This window comes from Harpia harpyja, chromosome 11 (assembly GCF_026419915.1).
Source record: "Harpia harpyja isolate bHarHar1 chromosome 11, bHarHar1 primary haplotype, whole genome shotgun sequence".
Taxonomy (NCBI): domain Eukaryota; kingdom Metazoa; phylum Chordata; class Aves; order Accipitriformes; family Accipitridae; genus Harpia; species Harpia harpyja.
The window spans coordinates 45971892-45987256 of record NC_068950.1 but is presented as its reverse complement, the minus strand read 5'-3'; the positions used below and the strand labels follow the sequence as shown (position 1 = coordinate 45987256).

The 15365-nt window shown below is 40.2% G+C and overlaps 1 protein-coding gene across 1 annotated transcript in view; it reads right to left on the bottom strand.

Annotated features, from left to right (window-relative positions):
- The window catches only part of TNNI3K (TNNI3 interacting kinase), a 96700-nt gene that overhangs the window by 22377 nt on the left and 58958 nt on the right, over window positions 1-15365 (bottom strand). The window contains exons 20-21 of the mRNA XM_052800710.1: window positions 14060-14192; window positions 8252-8361 (exon numbers count right to left, since the gene is read on the bottom strand). Of these exons, the coding sequence (XP_052656670.1) occupies window positions 8252-8361; window positions 14060-14192 (243 nt within the window). The remainder of the gene's footprint in view (window positions 1-8251; window positions 8362-14059; window positions 14193-15365) is intronic.

The window sequence follows — 15365 nt, the reverse complement described above, 5'->3', positions numbered from 1 at the left end:
TGGCAGAGGTGGTTTCCCTGCTTGGAGCTTGGTGCAACTGCCCGGTCAGTGCATTGGCCATCTCAATCACTGGTGAATATCCAGCCCTGGTTTTGAATGTGACAGCCCAGGCAGTGTGCGTAGCTGTCACTGTCACATCTTTTAGCTTCTTGAGGTGGCTGCAGTGTTTTCTCTCCTCAAATCCCATATAACACTTCACACTTGTCACCTATATTTCCCTCTCCCACTGAAGTGCAGGGTTCCTGTGTGCTGACCCTCATTTCTGTACAGCTGCCAAAAGCTATCCTTGAACATACTCTCTTTCACCTTATAGCTTAAAATTTTGCCTGCAGCCATACCACTGCAAGCAGCCAAATCACCTAGGGCTGAGAGCTCATGTGAGCTCTCAGTCTCAGAAAGGTTAGGTATAGTTCGTGCATGGACAAAGATGGCTGGGAAGCAAACCAAAACACGACAGCCCATCTTGGAGCCCAATGGTTGTTTTCTTACCTTCTTTTAAGTCTTCCTACTGCTTGGGTTAACCATGGCTTTGCATTTGTTATTGCTGATCCTGCAGCCTGTGACCCCTGAGGCTTGCTCCCTCTCTCCCTACAGACTGCAAGATCCGTTCTGAGTTTTCGAAAGGCACAGTATTTTATCTATCGTCTTCTACACTCATCATGTGTTTCCAGTGAGCACTGTCTTCTCTGGATGTCACTTCCCTGTCTTTGGCTAGACCAGTTCTACTAAGCCACGTGTCAGTAATCAGAACTATCATCTTTACAAGATAGTGAAGAAATTTTCCGGTGGAGTGATTCTTCAAAGCAGCAGGGAAATTCTGGTCCACCGTTATGGCATCTACAATGCCAACAGCCCTGCCGGGAGGCAGAGATACATTAATGATAAACTCAACTCAGCCAAGTGTGAAGCTTGGCAATGAATGGCCTGAATTACATGTGAACAAACTTGTTCTCACATGCAGTTACTCAGAATGCATCATTATCTGGAGAAAGTCTGAGGGGTCATTATCAGGCAATTTAATGTAGGGACTAACAGGATCTCTGCACTGCTGCAGATTATGCCTGCAGAGCAGTCACCACCACTCTGCATCTAACAGGCCAAATATTATCCAGTGTTGCAAGATACGTGTGCCTTGTACTACCTGTGAGATAATATGGCAGAAAGCTTTAATTGATCTTATTATCCTCTCTCAACTTCCAACCACTGTAGAGCACAAGAAAACTACCATAGTATTTTCAAATTTATATTTTCCTAACAATATGCTTATGTGTGCAATTTTGTCTTTTAAACTTTTTCTTACAGGAGTTGTTGGTCTCTCTTGTCTAGTCTTGGCCTTCTTTACCTGGAAACTTGAACAAGGTAGAGCAAATGAACATGCATCAGAAGATTCCAGATGCATCCTAGTGTGAACATAAGCCAAGAAATTATCTCACTATGGGATGCTGTAACCACTGCTTAGCTCACGAAAATGGAATAACAGTCATGTCTATTGTCGGGTCTGACAAAGAAACATGAGACTTTCTACAGGAAAATAGGCCTCATGCAATGCTAAAGGCAAGTAAAATGTCCATATGCCTACAGACATCACTTAGGAGCATTCGGAGGGACACTGATCACAAGAAGAGTGGCTCATTCGCATGCCTCAAGTGCAGGTTGATGGAGTTGTGCTCTCAAGAGCTTTACGGAAACGTGCCTGTGAATGATGAAGCAGAGGCCCTGAAAGAGGATTTCTGCGGAGCTGTTACTAACCCAAGCAGTCCTGGGCCAGTGGGAAGATTTACAGACTATAGTACTGCATAACCTTTCGGAGGTTGGTAAAGGTGGATTTTCTTTTGGAAGAGAACAGAGAGGACTGTAAGGTGAGAATCAGAATGAAATTCAAAATCCAGAAGGAAAAACAGAGTTTGGTCTTCCATCGTCATGCATTTAATGAGAACATAGCTGAGTAAATCAGTGGCCGTAAGCAAAATTCAGGGACACATTATACCTCCTGTATGCTGGTACACATGGCTATAAAAAAACCACAGTAGTGATGACCAGGTCCAAGTAGGAGATTGTCATGGTTTCCTAACCTTGCAGTCAGGTTAAAAGTAAAACCTATAGAGGATAATATTGGACTAATATGAGGTAGGGACAGGAAAGTAGTACATTTTGTTTGACTGAAAAGCAGAGGAACAGTACAAAACTCAAGATTTTCCTACTCTATCCTTCAGAAAGCTGATGGATACTTTCAATCATCAGCAAAGTTATCTTTAAAAAACCCCTCACACTCTCAAACTACCCACACATGCACAGTACTCCCAAGTAACAGTATGATGCCATTGAGGACAGTGGCATTTGAAGAACTTTAACACTAGAGGGGTTATCTTTAGAATAATACAATACTATCACAGCATTCTTCAATACTCTCTGTGGAAAGGATCATGAAGTGGATCCTCTACCTTCTTAAGAATGAAAGCAAGAAACGTGCCCTGGTTTTGTAACTGGGATGATGGAGTAGATGGGAAACTTCTGTCGGAGATGCAAAATTTTTTTTTTGTTTTTAAAAGGAACCCAGATAATACACTGAACAACATTACTTTGAACTTGAAGGCAGTTTAAAAACCAAGGTTTTGTGTTAGTGAAAACAATTTCTGCTAGAGAAATCTGGTTTGCATCACCATCTCAGAGGCGAGACTTTCTTCTATTCTACATCTCTCTTCCTGCATTGCTCCTTAGTTCTCTCCTGCTCCCCAGACAGGCTCTTCCTTCTCTGAGCAAATACCCCCTGAAAGTTCCCTTCTCAAGAAAATCGTACCAATGTTAAACTGTTCTTAAAAGTTTGTATCTTTCCACCGCATAAAAAGAAGAGAGCTAGACAGACTGTTCTTGCAGTCTTTTCACTGCATTGCACATTTTTTCAGAGTGCCATATCAATCTGACTGTCACCTGCCATCCTTCAGCACTCCCAGGTTATCCGTGCTGGTTTCACAGAGCAGCACAACAGCATCCAGCCTATGACCACGACTTCCTCAGCACCACCACCACTGCCAGCAGCTCTTTCCTCTTGGCACTCCAGTCTGCGTGCGGGCCAGAGGAGCAGGACAGGGCGTCCCTCCCTCCCGGAGCTACATCGGCAGAGGAAGAGGGGTAATGTGCCCAGCGCTACGTCCTGCCTGAGTCACCAGTGGCCACTCACCTGCCACGAGAGCTGCGCTTCCAAAAGCACTTACGCGGCAGTATCTTGTCAAAAACCTGTGTAACATTTACAATGAGATTTTTTAAAAAAGAATGTAAATGCCTTGCTCCATCCAGCTGCAGACTAGAGGTCTTTTACAAATCTGGTGCTTATGAGTCCAAGTCCTTTCAATCAGATTATGCTCCCAAATCTTTTTTTGTTTTATGGTGAGACACAGCCCTTTCTGAAAATGTTGCCCTCGATGTCATTCCCTTTCTTTCCAATGACCATACCAGGTTGGTCGAATCCATCACCTCAAGACTGTGGCTGGTGCAAGTAGGAAAAAGTTACAGAGAAAAAAACACAACCCAACCCCCCCAAAACCCCCAAATACAGATGCCAAAGGAGCTATATGGAAGATAGAACAGTACCTGCTCTGATGTAATTTATCTGTCCCCCATTCAGTCCATCTCATGGATCAAACTTTATTATTTTATTTAAATAACTACATAAAGCAAAGATTTAGCCAAAGCTTCCTCATGAGCTTGAATCTTCATAGGTTTCCCTATGTAGTACCTTTGTCCAGGACTGTTGGAGAACACCTAATATTCTCACAGTCATAGTGAGAGCCATTATGAGCCAACAGAATCATGATGCATCCTTACGCAGTCCTCTACGCATTGGGCAGCAATGGGATTAAAATGCTGCATTCCTGTACCCACCTCACCCCCAGTCCTGGCCTCTGGTGATGTTGATGTCTCTGTGTTGCAGGAAAGGCTTTAAAATTCAATCAGTTAACTTTATTGGGCATTATAAAATGTGGCCATAACATGAGAGTGTTGTCTCCACAGTGCTCTAAGGTGATAACATCTTATCCTTCATGGGTTAAGATTTTAGCTAAATGGTTGGTGTTATGCTGCAACTAGAAAGGCTTTTTTGCACTACCTGGATAAGCATCCCAAACAGCTATTTAATTGGTATAATAATAAAAATAATAATAATGATGATGATGATGATACTCCTTGTGCTAAATTCCATTTTATTGTTTAGCAGACATTGGGAATGACACATTTAGCAGAATATGTGAAATCCTTGCAAAGGAGATATAGATACTTCAAAAGTGTTTAACAATTGAAGCATGGCAGTCTCCTTCAATACCAGAAGACAGCTTAAAACTGCAAAAAGTAGTTTTTTTGCAAAAAATGCAAAAGCATTTCATTGCAAGCCACCACCAGTATCTCTGGTGCAATGGAATCAAAGGAACATGGTGTGCAAAAAACGTTACCAGTTTGCAGATCACAATGTGGCAATCAATGTGGACTGCCAGAAAAAGACAAAAATGTTTCTTCGCTACTAGCAAACAGTCTTACCTGCAAACACAGGAACCACGATAAGTTCCAGAATTATTCTACAGGAAAAAAACCATAAAGGTGGAGGAAGAGAAGAACAAAAATCAGTAACAGAATAACAGAAGAATACTTAATGACAAAGAGCTACTCTTATCAGTTGGAGTCAACAGAAGATGAATGCCAAAAATTGGTAGCGTTTATGTGGCTAAGCTAGCAAAGGGGATGGGTGTTACAACTGGCTCCTATGAGACAGGATCACAGGAAAAATGACCGCAAAACATTGGCATCAAAACCAAAATGATTGCTTATGAAACTAGAAGACACAGGAGTTCAGAAACAATAAATGGGAAAGGTAAACAGTCTCCATTCAGGATCTTCTTGGAAATCAAAACTGGGTGAGAGAAGATGAAGCCAAATGGAAAAGTACAATGAAAATAAGGGGACATGACTTGTTGACTATAAAATTTAATTTGTATCCAAGATTAGAATCCAACCAGGTAGACTGTCCTGTAGTGAACAGCTGGAATAGAAAATCAGTCACCAGCGCAAGGCATTGCTGAATGAAATCCCAAGGAAACTGTCAGTGGCTTTGAAAATACAAGTGATGAAAGCAGAAGGAAAAATAAAGCAATATCTTGTGCAATCACTAATAAGGACACATACTCATGAAGAAAAAGAAATTTACTCCAAAAGTGTTGCTCTGTATGTTGTGACAAGCAGCCATCACCTGGGAGCAAAACCACAGGAAGTGCAGTTATTATAACGAATAGTGTTAGATGCAAGAAAATTGTCAGAAGTCTGCAGTGTCTCAGTAGTGGATGTTTATCATCCTTCCCACAATATTTCCAACATAAAAAGGAAGAAGGGTCCGAAGGCAGAAGTCCTAAAGAACAAAACCACCTTACCTCTGTCCTCATCCCCTGAGAGTGATAGAAGTCTCTCTCCTAATTTCAATCCTGAATTGCAGAATTTATTTCCCACAGAGGGAAATGAAGGTGATGTGATGGAGGCCACAGGACTACATCTGCAGAGACGTTTAAAAAAGGAAAGACACGCCAGTTCTTCTTCAGGTCTCACTAATGAGACAGCAGTGGGAAAGAGCTCAGAAGAAAAAATCCTAGCATTGAATTGGGTAGAGAGCGAGGACTAGTTTTTGAAAATACAGCACAATACCAGGAATGCAAAATTCTAAGCAAAAATGTAACTATAGTAGAAATGTCAAGGATTTGGGAAGCACATGAAAACATACACAAGGAGGCCTGCCCCTTCCAAACCTTGTAATTCAGCTGCTGTGGCCCAGGTTTCTGCAAAGAGTGGTACAATTTCAACACAAATGAACACTGTTCCCTGTTAGAGTCACCAAGTTTATACTTGAGTATTCTAGTTAACTGGCAGTTAACTAGAAGTAAAAAGAAGAAACTGATATTGCAGACAACCTGAACAGGACTGATAACACATAACACTGGAGAAGGTGGAAGAAAACTAGAGAAAAGAGGTAATACAATGCCACTTAATGAAAATGAATTGAAGTTGAAAACATTATTTTTCAGACACATAAATAATCTCAGATACTAAAACAGAAAATATGCCACAAATTTTGGATAATGTGAAGAGCAAAACATACCAACACTATAAAAAAAGTACCAAGTAACACCTAGTACAGCCAGTATCCTCAGTCCTACAGAAAATGGAAATGTATTACTGGGCAGTGATATCAGTCTTCAAATTAACAGTGCTGTGCATACAGACGACATGCAGGATTTACAAGACTTTAAAAACAATCAACCTTATCAAGACAACAACAAACACGAAGAAGCTGAAATGCCACTGGAAGAACATGTAGAAGCTTTGTTACCAGAATTAGGAGACAGTAGTTTTGAGGCAGAAAATGAGGTGCCTTTAATTCCTTGCAGAAAAAACGAAGCTGAGAACTCAACTACAAAAGCCCTATTGTACCCACCATCTGTGGAGTATGCTAAAGCATCACCTTTGGAGGCAAAAGAAACTGAGGGAAAAAACCCATCCTGACAGTGCTCTTTTTCTTTCTTCAAATCTACAGCCAAACTGCCCCAGCTTTCCTGAAAGTTATTAGCATCATTGTGGTGGGAAATTTCAACAAGTCCAAAAACATAAAATAGTGTTTGATTAAAGTATCAGAAAAAATCAAAGGTAATTCTGCTCAAGTAATTAATTTTACTCAATTAACTGAGTAGTGGTTTTCATAATGGGAAGAATCAGACAGGAACCACATCTGGTTGTGCCAGAGCCAAACAGAACAACATAGAATACAAGCGAGAGGAAGCTAAACCAGGAAAAGTTCACTGACCAGAGCAGCCAGTGGTGTTTATGACCTGGAACAAATAGCATGAATTTAATTTAATGTAGAAATTTACATTTACAGTTCTCAAAACCATGTCTGCTCTCTGTAATGTACACATTGCAGCTCTTAAAATATTTCTGTGCTTTGCTTATTACTGTTTGCTTGATGGAAAGTACAAAATCTTTTTTTATACCTGCATCTATTAAATTCTATCTTAAACTCACATCGCTTACTAAGATTTCTGGTCTGCTTTCCCTTGGAAAGTACAGGTACCTGCTAAGTTCCTGGTGGTAGGGACTGATGTTTGAACCTCTCCAGGAAAGGTGCCCTTCCATTCACAGCCTGGTAGACTGCTTTTAAGATCCCTGGGTGGCTATCCCATAACCAGTCACTGCATGCTCTCCAAACAGTTTGCTAGAGCTGCTGCTCGGAAACTAAATTTTAACACAGAAGGAGTTCTGAGCAGATCCAAAATATTCTTAACTCTTTATTTCCTTAACTTCCAAACCTGTGGGTCTGAAAATTGATCACTAAAAGATCACCTTATGAGGACTAGTCTCTTGGACTAGGCAATGTGTCCTCATTGGTCTTATCTACTCTGTGTTTGAGAGGAGAAAAATATATTGCTTTAAAAGCAAGAAGCACAGTGATGAGTAAATATATAAAAATAGTTTTTCATGAAACACAAATACACAAGATCAGTATGCAGATTTTATCTTACAGCAGCTTAAGAAAAAACCTCACAAAACAGTGAGAAGTTTTGGGTATTATGAACCGAGAACAGCTGCCATGAAGAAGGAGGAGGCCCCAGATTGATCCCTGTTTCTCTCAGAAACAGGATTTCTCCTAACTTCTGACTGTGCGTCCTATCCCCAACTGTTTCCAGAACAGCAATGTGCCAAAAATGCCAGGGAGAGAACTTCTGTTTGTCTTCAGGTCTTTCTGTCTTCTACACACCTCCTATGCTTGTATCCTATTAGCGTATCAGGGAATAGCCTCAGGACATGGTATAAAAGTAGTCAGAAGTTTATATACTTCCAGGGTAACTTGGATCCTCTTTTGATGGTACAGATTTTATTTTTCACGTGGAAAAAATCAAGATTTTGTAGAAAATACCTACAAAACTCTGAGAGCAGCAAGTATTTTTCCACTCACTCAATAATAACTCAAGTCATAATCAAAGTTACATAATTACTTAACAGTTCCATTGAACGGCTAAACGTTAATTTACTTTCCTCCTCAACTGACCAACTCTTCTATATTTCTTGACATATACCATTATCTCTCTCAGGGCTTTCTGCAATGGTGCTTGCCTCGGAAACTGGGGCTTTTGGGAAGCCGTGTGAAGTTAGACAGATGGTTGGCCAGAGCAGAAATACCCGTTTTCCTGCTGCCTTCCCGGCTGCGCGAGGCGGCGACACTCACCTCGGGACAGGCGTTCCAGCCCCTCATCAGCAGGGTGGAGATGGGCTTGGGGATGGAGTACCCGATGGGTGGGCGGATGTGGTGGTACGCCATGTCCGCTGCCGCCGCCGCTGCAAGCAAACAGCCCGACAGAAACCCATTAGCACCCAGGAGACACACATGTTCCCAGGAAAACACAACCTATTTCCTACTGAAATACATCCCAGCAGGTACAGAAATGCCAAACCATTAAACCTGTAGATAAAGACTTGTAGCTTGAAGAGGCTTTCCAGTCCATACAGTTTGTAAAGATAGCTAAGGCAGTCCATAACCCTGAATGGAAACACATTGCTGTTAAGACTGAGCATGGGTGAAGACAACCTAATTTAACTTAAACCCTAGGAAAAAAAAAAAAGGCCTTTGGAGGAAAAAATGAGTTAACCTTCAACTCACTTCTTAAAAAATTTATTATCTTCATTATTAAGACAGGGTGACAAGTATACCCCAGTTGCAGATAAATTGGTAACAGACTCGGATGTCTTAAAATAACCCATGCCTAGTTCTGTTACAGTCAAAACCAAAAATTAATTCTAAGTGTTTCTTTAGTAAAAATCTAGTGAGTGCCTTTTTATAAGTGCAAGCCACTACTGACTGAGACAAAATTGCCAAAATGTTTTCCTAATTGGGTTTACACATTTAGTGAATCCAAATACATGGTTAATGCCTCTCATTCCTTTTGAGCAAAATTTTTTCAAGTCAAAACAAATGTTTTTTGAACTCATATCAAAACCTAAGTAAAATCCTTTGCTTGCCTGACACTTTAAAATGATGTGATCAGAGTATATGGGACATGCAGGGAACTGTAAGACTGCAACCATGAGATTGTAACAAGAATGGTCTGATTTTTTTTTTAACCATATCCCATTCTCATCACAGTATTCATCATAAGAATAGATTAATTTCAGCCATTGTCTATCTTCATTGCACCTTTTGTCTGCATAATGATGTTTCAGAATGTTAATATCAGATAAATCCTGTGATATTGTAACTATGTAGACAGGAGGGGCAAACACAGTTTGCCTAATTTTGATTCCACTGTAACAAGGTTTTGAAGGCATGACTCGGATACTACTGGATTCATGTTTTGCCTAGCAGACACTATGAAAAGAGGGCAAATGCAAATCAGATTAAGATAGCAATGAAAAACCCTCCATTTTTTTTCTGCCAAAGGTAATGTAAGTGATATATTACCTATTGGCAAAATCTTGTCTTACCAAAGTTAACAGGACTTATTCCATCAGTTTAATGGGGTCAAGATTAGAAAAAGAAAGGGAAAAACATGCTGTGTGCCTTTGTATACTCCTATAATACTTTACAAAGTTTGTTTGTGTCACCATTGTTTGGGCTTTCCTTTCACTGTCAGTAGGCTTTTTCTTCAGCTAAAAAAAATACATCTGTTAAAAAGTACTTTAGAATGGCTGAATTAAATGACAAGAATCCATTCTTCTCAAAAATGAGCAAAAGAAAAAAGAGCTTGGGTGGTCACCAAAACTCTGAACTTAGTCATGCTTTGCAGCTCTACTATGTGATATCCTTGAACCTCTGAGTATTTTCTGGCTTGACTGGTTGGTCAGATCCTGCCTTTCTTCTGGGTCAGAGCAACTATAAGCCATGAGAGGAATCAATGACAACTTACCTACAAAAATCTTATTTCAGTTTGTTCTTGTTTATGGATCAGGGGAACAACTGTAGTGACTGCAGAATGTTAATCAACATCTCCTATATTGGATACCTCTGTCTTTATAATCATAATATGCTGTTTCCTTTTGCAAGCGTCACCTTTGCATTATTTTTGCTATATTGGATGCAATGGTTCGGTTTCTGAATCTAGTTTCACACCTACAGTTTCCAGACATCTATATCCTTGTGTTTCCCCACAAAACTCTACCCAAAACTTACTTGCTGACAGTTTTACAGGTGTGAATTGAATGTCATCTGTGGAAAACAGCCAAGGAAGAGGATCTCCAGATATCAGAGGGTGTCCTCTTGCCCTCTGGGCCTTCCAAAACATCTTTTAAATGGAAGATTGTACACCAGGTAACTGGCAACATCTACTTCCACATGCAGACTGTGCCTAGAGCGCAGAAGGCTGCCTTTGCAGTCATGCCTTGTGCAAGCATACCCGAGAGATACATAACACACGAATAGAGAACTGAGCCACAGTTCTCAGGAAAACAGGATGGGGTCAGCCTGGGAACCATTCATGGCTTTCTAACTCAATGACAGCCCCAGTCATCTCAACTACAGCTCAAGTAAGTGGGCAACAAACACATCAGAGCATCTGCTGAAGAACCTGCATCCCAGCCACACAACCCCCAAAGGAAAACAGTGACAACAAAGGCAAAGATCAAACACATCATCCACCTGCACCGATCTGCAAAACCACTCTCTGTTTGCTTATGTAAGTGCAATCCTGCTGAGGTGATGTGGTGTTTGTGAAATACAGCTCTTGTGCCCTCTGCACACGTGTATTTGTGCTCCATGCTTGCACAGTCTCAGCCTGCTTGTGAAGCCCAACTGTTTCCTAAACTGGCTACAAACCTGAATGGCACTTGCAGTGTAGCCTGGGCCTTAATAATGTAATCATCTCCAATGACACAATTACTTATCAACTGGTTGCCTAATCGCTATATTTGAAGCATATGCAAACTCTCAGACTGTAAAAACCTCAGCAAAGAAGTAATCTCTATATTTAATAAATATTAAGTTTTGCATTCTCCAGTTACTTCTCAGAACCATCATTCCTTATGTTTTTTTCACCATGTCTGTTTTATGGGTGATTGTTGAGCATGTTCAGTAGATTTCCTTACTAACCAGAAGGCATACTGCAGGCTTTGGTTCCATAGGACTGGGTAATGTGGACCTCAACAAGCATTACGTTTGACTTAATGATGAAGTGATTTAATTGGGGAACGCACCTGTTTTAATAGATGTTCTATTTGCTAAATTAAGTAGTGACTTTGATTCAATACCTATAAAAATATTTATTCATATTCACCAAATAGAAATCTGATGATTGAATCTGAAGAATGGCTATCTTACTCAGTATATAAGGGTATGCTCTGTAATTGGATACTGTACTAGATTTAATAGAGAACATGGAATTGCTTTTAATGGGGTCACTACTTTTATTTCAATGGGTGACATCTAGTTTTCGTTATAATCAAATTTTATAATCAAATATTCTTTTCAACATGTAATTCTTCAAATGAACTTCACCAGAATGGCTTCCCGGACCTCTAAGCCTGCACAAAAGTAACTATAAACTTGAAAAAAGTCAGTGATGCATAAGTAGAGTTAGTGTTCTTCAGATAAGATACAAAATTTTCATAATGAAAATCCCTCACCTTGAAATACATACTTTGAGAAAAATCTGGGATTTGTTTTTAACTGAATAGTCATTACCTGAACAGATATCTTAAATGTGAGACTTTTATATAGACTATAAAACATACAACACCCTCAAAGCTGCTTTTTGCAGAATATACATATATAAATCAGATGTGCACATTCAATATCTTTTTTTGTGCATAAATATATCTTTCACAAGCAGAACAGTTTGAGGTAGCACAGAGACTAGGAACTAGTTGTAAACCATGACTGCTGCATCTGAAAAATCACCTGCTTTGTGACCTTGTACAAAGCCTCAGTTTCCTTATCCACGGAAAGGGGGAAAATTACACTTACTTAGGCCACTGAGAGGACCAAAATTAGGTGCTAGGTGGGCTCACTTTAAGGAGAACAGACCTGGATCAAACGTGAGCATTTCGGAAAACTGCATCCCTGAGTTTGTGGGCACCAACGTGGTCTTTGGAAAATGCGTTTTATAATAGGATTCAAACAAACTGTTGGTGATCTGAAGATAAGGAAGGACTCATCACTACAGTGGAGGGTGAGGAAAAAGAGCCCTTCCTTAGGCATAGTGTCTCAGCAAAGAAAGAAGGGCCAAAAATGCTTCTCTTTAAAGCTGCAGAAACAAAAAGCCAGCAAGCCCATGGAATTCGAGATAAAGTGACCTTATCATTCAGCTGATGTAATACATTTTTTAAAAAAAGGGGTGGGGGAGGGGGGAAGGGAGGGAAGAAACAGTACTCCTATACCTTTTTTTATGCCTTTTATTTAATTTATGATGCTCCTAGTGAGCTTTCACTCTTCTTGAGTCTCCTAGTCCTATCTAGACCATAATTTGAACAGAGTAAAATGGTTAATTCAGAATTAACTGAGATTAATGTTAGAAGTGGTAACCTTATAGAAGGCTTTGATAATATAAATGATGGTGTACTGGAACTGCACCCAGGAATGTACGGTTTGATCTTCAGTTAAATGGCCATGAAACGAGGACTAGTGGAAAAGGAACACAAACACAAAAATGATTCAGAACTGAAACTCAGGTTCACAGCTAAAGGTATTTTATTTCTAGAACCTGAAGTGGAATTGAGTCAGATGTTTGGCTTCTGCATCACTTTAGCAGTTAGAAATAAAGAGATATGAAAACCAGCTAATACAGTGTAGAAGGTCATATGCAAAGCTGGCACACTAATTGTCAATGATATTCATGACAGCTGCCTTTTGCCTGCAAAAGGCTGACCTGCTAAAGATCACAAAGGCATCCAAAGGAGTTTAATGGAGGTATAATCTCAAAATAGCAGAAAAGTGAATCTTTATTTAATGATTCCCCCAACAGAAACAAAAAAACAATCCCAGGAAGGAATTAGTAAGTAAAACTGCATGTATCAAAAATGACTTTGAAAAGATAAGAGCAATGCCCTGAGAAAAATACATTAGATTTCATTTGAGTAATTTATAAAGCAATTGACCTAATAAGGAAATTGCATATTGATAGGCACCTAAGAAACAGAATTAGACGTACAGATATACCCAGACAGACAGATGTATGAGCACCAAAGGACTGCACATTGTTACTGATATTTATGTTCTGTTTGGGCATAAACATTGTTATGAACTAAGACCTTTTTCAAGGTCAAAATGCTGCCATAGGCCACGCTTTCTCCAAACATCAGAAAATCTATCTGAAATCCATCTGACAAACTTTGCACATCTCTTCCCCCAGCAACTGTTCTCTTTGTACCCCAAACCCAGTTAAAACACAACAAAGGATCCCCCATGTTTCACAGCCATTTTGGCTGCCAGAGCGAATGTCGTAATAAGGTTCCTCCAGGCCATCTCCTGTGTGGAGAGAGCTGCACAACAGCATGGCCACCGATCCACCTCCGACCATGGGAGGACAGACCGCAGTGGGTGGTGGTGAAGGCATGGGGGGTCCAAAACCTCGCTCATTACCCATACTGGCTCTTACCACATCCTGCAGCACTCTCAACCTCTAACAATTCCTGGCAGACATCAAGGGGTCAAAATCTCAGGGAGTGCCAAGTGTAGTCCTGGAAATGTTGATTTGCTGTTGCTACCCCACCACTGTTTGCCAGTGCTTTCTTAAGCTACATGAGAATACGCTCAAGGTGGAGATTTATCAAGGAATGGCTTTGCAAATCCCAACGCCAGTGTAAGAGTCAAAAGGCCTACAGTTAGGGTGACTTGTTCATAATCCTAGAACTGGATAAAGAATTTTATGTTATGTAGATCTGTAGTGAATAAGGTATGGGATTATAGTGGGATAGTTCTATGCTTTTCACTGAATGCAAAATCTTAGCACTTAATAACAAACTTCAGTAAAATATTGGTTAATATTATACAGTGTAGCTACTTCTCTAGTTCAGAGGAATTTAAATGTTAATTCATTGAGCATCTTACCTGGTTTCAGGTGAGCAAATGGAATTTCACCCGTTAACAGCTCCCAGAGGCACAAAGCATAGCTGAAAACATCGGCTTTTATGGTGTACCTTGTACACTGGGTGAACACCTCAGGGGCCATCCAGCGTAGGTTCTGCATGTCAGGAAACATCAATAATACATTAATAGTGTTCACTTTCTCATATATGCATCTTTTCCTGTATTTGTATGTTTGTTTTCCTTGCCTCTATTGCTCCATAAAATAACTGGTAAATTTGCCAGGAAAAACTTTCACCTAGCTTGCAAAATCTAGGCAGCATATTATTGCACGTTATTTGTAACAGCATTAGTATGGTAGCTGTCTCAGCCCCATGAAGCCAGACTGATCAGGCTTTAAACATGAGAGTGGCGCTAGAATAAAAGCAGAACACCCAGCCTCAAAGTCTGGAGACCACATCATAAGGTCTGAGCATGCCACATAATACCAATTAATTGTTACTCCAGCTGATAGACGGAAAAAACTGACTACAACTTAATTGGGTTGGTGTCCTCTCTCTTGGGATCTCACTGCTTTCTGCAGAAGCCCAGTTCTGAAGCTGCTTCACAAGCAACCAGCCTCTCACTGGAGTGATGAGTTCAGGTGTTTTTGCAGATTCCTTGCACTTCAGTAACTTAATCCACGTTCTTTACAAGACAGCCCTTCTCAGTGAGACATCATCAAACCCTGGCAGGGCCTAGGTCTGCAGCAGCAGTGCTCACTCCTCACAGAGTGAGTGTGTATTACGATTTGTTAAAAAGATGATTGCCAAACCCTGGCTTTAGCACCACCCACCCTATTCCACAATTAGTCATTATGATGATGCAAACTTTCATGACCATGGAGTGACACACAGAATGCACCTGTGTGCGCTTAAGAAGACAACAATACTGTCTTGTAAAGCTGACTCTCTGTGAGCAATAGGCTTGTAATGGAGAAAAGAACTCTGAAAGAAAATCAGTGTCAAATAACTAATTCCCTATTTGAAACAGGAACCACCTGCCAGCAATGTGTGTATATGAGTGGGGAAGAGCGGATTAAAAAATTGACACTTTACTAAGGATTTGGGGGGGGCAATAGAGTTCCAGAGACAAGCCTATAAAGCATTATTCTCTGTTGCAGATACTATATATTCACTCATCTCTGCTATCAAAGAGGCTTAAAGAAAAAAAACCAAAAAAAACCATTAAGAGAGATAAAATACTATACCAGTTCATCTTTCCCAACAAAAATATTTCTAATGTAGTTTTCTCCTAAACTGACTTTGCCTGTATGTTTTATGCTAGTTAT